General features: G+C 36.4%; 1 protein-coding gene across 1 annotated transcript in view; it reads left to right on the forward strand.

Annotated features, from left to right (window-relative positions):
• The window catches only part of LOC106529038 (zinc finger protein 599), a 6,406-nt gene extending 4,461 nt beyond the window's left edge, over positions 1–1,945 (forward strand). Inside the window, exon 2 of the mRNA XM_014024370.1 lies at positions 532–1,945. Within this exon, the coding sequence (XP_013879824.1) occupies positions 532–1,691 (1,160 nt within the window). The 3' untranslated portion in view covers positions 1,692–1,945. The remainder of the gene's footprint in view (positions 1–531) is intronic.
• Positions 1,946–6,159: the final 4,214 nt, after the last annotated feature.

The following is a 6,159-nucleotide window of genomic DNA, read 5'->3' on the forward strand; positions in this document are numbered from 1 at the left end:
GGTGTACCTAATAAAGTGGCCGGTGAGTGTATAATATATAATGTATAATGGTAAATTTTACAAGGAGAAAACTGCATTTTAGATATCTATTATGTAGTTTCCAGTTATTACTTCACTTCTTTTATCATTAAAATGGTATCTCAAGTTACTAATTACTAACCAAAGTATCAGCAGGTCTATATTACATGAAGGCTTTTTTTTCTTAAAACTAGTAGCTATCAACTATTTAATCTCCACTTGTTTATGTCAGATCCCTTTGTTCCTTTGTTACATTTCTATAAAAGACAAAAAAAAAGATTAAATGAGGGATTTTCCACAGAACAGTCCTCCTGTGTTGCTGCTCAGCTTTATGTGAACCTAGCTGATGTAGCACAATAACCCTGCTATTTTGTAATATAATTCCTATCATTTAACATGTTGTAAGTTGCATCAATATATTTCAATATTAAAAAGTAAATATGAAAGATTTTCTTCAGAACAGTCCTCCTGTGTTTCTGCTCAGCTTAAAGCTGTTCTTGGTGTGTGTTTYAGAGACACCTGCAGACGTCCAGCAGATGTTGGTGATTAAAACAGAGGTCCCCTGGAGCTGCAGTCTGGACCAGCAGGATCCAGAACTCCTGCACATAAAGGAGGAAGAGGAGGAGCTGTGGAGCAGASAGGATGAAGAGCAGCTTCRTGGSCGAMATGAGACTGAATGCTCCGGGATTCTGTTCAGCCCTGTGAAGAGTGAAGAAGATGAAGACAAACYTCAGTTATTACAGCTTCATCAGRTCAAAACYGAAGACAGCAGAGAGACAGAACCTCCAACCTGCAGCTCAGCTGAACAGATAAAAACAGCAACTGATGAAGAGGACTGTGGAGGACCAGAACCAGACAGAAACCAGGATCCTAATGTTTATTTACAATCGAATACTGATGGAAAGGTTTCAGACTCCTCAGAGACTGATGATGATGATGATTATAGTTTGGACCATTTTGCAGACTCTGAACCTGAAAGCACATTGAAGCTGAGCGGAGCTCCTGAGTCTGAGAATGATAAAAAAATTAAAACAATCGCACAACAGAAGAGAGCTGAAGGGCCTCAAACTGCAGAGAAAACATGCAAAGGATGTAAAAATCTGGCGCACATCGGGAGCTACAAAGGAGAGAAACCAATAGATTGTGGAGTTTGTCGCCAAAAGTTTAGACTCAACTATCTGCTGAACAATGATTTAAGAATCCACACAGGGGAAAAACCATTTGCATGTGGAGTTTGTGGTAAAACATTTAAACTCAAGTGGTTGCTGAAGAGTCATTACAGAATCCACATWGAAGATAAACCGTTTGATTGTGGAATTTGCGGTAAAACATTTAGACACTCGTCTGGGATGAAATGTCACATGAGAACTCACGCAGGAGAGAAACCTTTTAAATGTAGCGTTTGTAATAGAAAATTTTCACACAAGTCAGGGCTGAAGAGTCACATGAGAGGTCATAGAGTAAGAAAAACATTTGCATGTGAATATTGTGATGAAAAACTCCACCATGAAGCTGATTTCAATGATCACATGGTGGACCACAAACAAAAAATGCCTTTTTCTTGCAATGATTGTGGGAAACTGTTTAGACTAGAGTTTAATTTCAAAAGACATTTGATGGGTCACAGAGGAGAAAAGGCTTTTGATTGGGATTTTTTTGGAGAAAACATTTAGTCACGTTCTGCATCTTCAGCTCCACGGAAGAGACAAACTTTAAGTTTGGAGTTTGTGCTCAAACATTTACTTCAGTATTTCATGCAACCCGTCTTCACTGTTTCTTTTGTTCACTTTTAAATATAAATAAATATTATTTGGATGGATCACGCTGCTGCTGGGTGATCCTCAGAGAGGAGAGAAATGCTAATTTTACCTTCTGTCACTGCATGTAATCTAACTAAAAACAAACCAATAAAATGTAACTGAGCGTCTTTCTTTGGGTGATTTTTGCTCAAACCAGATCCCAAATCTGGGCAAATTTTGARGGTTGGAACTGTGACATTAAGAAAATATCAAGTCAAGTAAAATTAAAGTTTCTGTGTAGTTTATTACCGCTCTGTGTGGAAAATGTGTCAAGTATAAACGAGATGTAATCATGAGATCCTAAAAAATATACAATACTCCTAAAGAACTACTGTGCTGTGCAAGTCTTTATCCAGCCATCACTGCTTTACATTTATTTTTCTAAGCAACCTGGCATTCTTACCACCTTTTAATGTTTTTTTTTATGGTTTTTATTTGAAATTTGGCTGCTTTTTCACTCACTGAGTCCATTTCTGGTAAAGTAAATGTGTGTCTAGATGTTGTAGGGGTGAACTATCTCCAGAAGATGGCAGCAGTGAGGCAAACAACAAAACTAAAGGGTGTCCGAGCTGATGCCTGATCAAAATGCAACAAAGATGAAAACATTTACAAACAGATYGGTTATGAAAAAGAAACATTTCTGCGGTTTGGCTCCAGAGTGACAGAAATGTACTCGGCTGCAGTGAGAGGTGATTGGTGTTGTTTGATTCAGGCCCGCTTCAAGTCCAAACTCCGGTTTTCATGTGGACCCTGACCCTAACCCTTCACCAGAGCAAAGACTGCTCATAGATAATAAAATGGAGATGAAATCTCTCGGTGTCCACCAGCAGGAGGATTTTGTTCTAGACCAAACAGCTGGTAAGAAGAATCACAGATGAGCAGTTTTATAACAGCGGAGACAAAACGGCTAACTGTTAGCTTAGCATAGCGCTGCTAAGATAAACATAAACAATGCGTCATACTCCCCTCATCAATGCTGTAGTTTCTTCAGAACATTTGTTAGTTGTTCATTTGTTCTGACAGATTKAAATAATAGGTTCCACTGTGTTCTGAGGATTATCTTGACAAATAACTAATATTGTGTTATTTGGTTTTATAAGCCTGCGGACAGGTAAAAAAATTGAGTATTTAACTCTTAATTAATTTAAATGAGTTCATGCTCTTGTTGGGGTATATTGAATTAAGCAAAACAGTAAATCAGATTTTWATTTTTTTATTACAACAGTAAAGAAAGGCACTTTAAAGAAAGTTAAAGTGCCTGTGACATGAAACGTTTTTGAAATAATACAAATGTTTTTGGAACGATAACACTGAGAACATTTTACACAATAATTTTCATGCTGCTGAGATGAACAGTTGTTGAGACGTTTGCATGTGAAGTAACAGGAAGTGATGTCAAAGGGGAATGTCTGCATGAAAACAGAGCTAAGCTAAAATGCTCAATAACCCAGACTGTGGAGAGGAATCTGATGTTTTAGATTATTTTTGAGTCACTATCAGACAGAAACAAAACAAAGTCAGAGTTCAAATCATAATGTTTCAATAAACAAAGAGCAGTGACTTCTTTTTTTAAAGGAGTTCCCCTTTGATGTCACTTCCTGTTTCCCTTTTGCCAAGTTCAAAAGAAAATAGGCCAGTTATGTGTCTAAATAAGAAAAATAGTGTGTTATGCCAAGTTTCTTAAATAGAACTAAGTTTTCTTTGATGTTTTGTATCTGAAGGAGAAGTCTTTCACAGACACTTTAAAATCTAAGCACTTGGTTTTGACCAGATGTGAACACATTTTCATATTTAAGCTTTAGGTTAAAAAGTCAGTTTTTCCATAAAATAATGTATTATTTTATTATTATTTTATTATATATGTATAATCATTATTTTTAATCCACTCTTCTGTAGTTCGCTCAGGTTTTAACCAATTTGAAATTTTTACTCGCTAACAGAAGTATCAGTAATATCAATGTGTCTCCTGCAGATGACCAGAAGCTGTTGGAGATTAAAAAAGAAGAGGATCCTCATCTGTGGAGCTCCAGTCTGGACCAGCAGGACCCAGATCTCATAATTATAAAGCAGGAAGAGGAGGAACTCTGGAGCGGACAGGAGAGTGATGACAAACCTCAGTTATTCCAGGTTCATCAGATCAAAACTGAAAACAACAGAGARACAGAAACTCCAACCAGCAGCTCGGTTGAGCTCATGAAGACAGAAACTGATGGAGAGGACTGTGGAGGACCAGAACCAGACAGGAACCAGAGTCCAAATATTAACTTACAGCCAAACACTGATGGAAAGGCTTCAGACTCTTCAGACACTGAAAACAGTGAAGATTATGATGAGGATGAAAATCGGTCACGTCTCGTAACCAGGGACACCAGAACACCTGGATCGGGAGTTAAAGACAACGCGGGACATAAAAGTGCCAAAAGAACGATGAGCTGCCCAGAATTTTGTAAACAGTGTGTCGACCAGCGATCCCTTCAGAAACACATGACTTCTCATTCAGGTGAAACCACTAATGCTTTGGTTGATAAATGTTTTAGAAAGGAGAAAACTGTAGAATTACAAGTCAAAGCTGACAAAAGACCGCTTTCCTGTGATGTTTGTGGTAAAACGTTTGACTATCGGTGTCGCTTTAAACGTCACATGAGTGCCCACACTGGGAACAAACCGTTCGCCTGTGATGATTGTGGTAAAACTTTTTTCTATCAAAGTCGTCTCAAACGTCACATGAGCGTCCACACTGGAGACAAACTGTTTGCTTGTGCTGAATGTGGAGAGACCTTTAGGTTTCAGTATTATCTTAAACATYACTCGAGGCGCCATCCAGGAGCGAAACCGTTTGCTTGTGATGATTGTGGTAAAACATTTCAGTTCCCACATGAGCTGAAATATCATATGGTTCAGCACACAGGAGTGAAACATTTTCATTGTAAAAAATGTAGAAAATCACTTGGTTATTTACCTGTTGTTAATCCTAACCTGAAACTCCCACCAGCAGAGAAACTGTTTCAGTGTGAGGTGTGTGAGAAGAAAATAAGCACAAAGGGAAATCTAAAGCAACACATGTTACTTCATACAGGAGACAAACAAAAATAAAAAAGCCTAATTAAAACAGCAAAATAACTATTTTACAAATATGGAAACCAATCCACCAAACACCAGCAAGCCTGTTTAAAAAACAATATAACTACTACTGTACATGAACATCCACTAAACAACAGCAAACCTCAACACAATCAACCAAACAAAACATCCCACCAATCCTGGCTCTACACCACAATAAACCACGCCCCCTACCCAGCCTTGGGCATTTCCAAAGAAAGGTGGTTCTGAAGAGACACAACTGATTGGACAAACTTTTATCAATGGACACACCTGATTGCGCAAGCACAAAGGGGGCGTTACTCAAGAGCACCATCTGATTGGATGATTTTTTTAAATGTTATTAGCTTACTTCTATGAATCTGACTTTCATATTTATTTTCATTATATTTATTTTCACAAAGTTGCTGTTGTTACTGTGGTAATTAGAAAACTTGGGAATAATAACGGGCAGATTATTTTAGCATATGTTTAATAACGATATCATTCCACTTCTCTAAACAAAGAGCTACAGGTTACATTTCAAATAAACGCAACATCAGACGGTAGTGTTTTTTATTTTATTTTTTGAGAAATTTTATAAATAGGGAGAACTAAATGTTTGTTTTTAATGATAAATTGCTGTTTCATTAATAAAACATTTAGTTCTCCCTATTTCCAAATATCTCAAAAAATAAAATTAAAATAAAAAATTCTACAGACTTATGTTACTCTTATTTTGAAATGTAACCAGAGAAGCAGAAACAATGAATCAAGACGTCAGGTTGGCATCTTTAATAAATATATACTGAAAAAATGAATGAAGACATTGGGTCCGACACATATAAAGGCTTTTATTATGTGAAAATGATTGAAGAGGGTCCAACATTGGCGATATATTTAAGTATTTAAAGCAGGGGAGAAAAATGTCAAAGGAACAAATGGAAATAAAGACTTGTGGGATAAAATTATAGAAAAGAATTAAACGTGTATGTCCAAATGTACAAGTAAAAGGAAAAACGAACTGTATATTTAAAAACAGTAAAATGTAAATTATGTGCTAAAATATATATTCAAACTAAGCTGGAAAAATAAATATAAATGTCAAATGATAAAACATGAGGTGAAGTTTTTTTTTTTAATTTAATTGGTGCATTTTAAATGTATTTATTGGTCCATTCATATATTTCTGCTTTTGTCCTGATGCATCTCAGTAATCCAGGTAAAAAATCAAAAAGAAAAAAATTGTATAGGTCTTCTGGAC

This window comes from Austrofundulus limnaeus, unplaced genomic scaffold, assembly GCF_001266775.1.
Source record: "Austrofundulus limnaeus strain Quisiro unplaced genomic scaffold, Austrofundulus_limnaeus-1.0 Scaffold419, whole genome shotgun sequence".
NCBI lineage: Eukaryota > Metazoa > Chordata > Actinopteri > Cyprinodontiformes > Rivulidae > Austrofundulus > Austrofundulus limnaeus.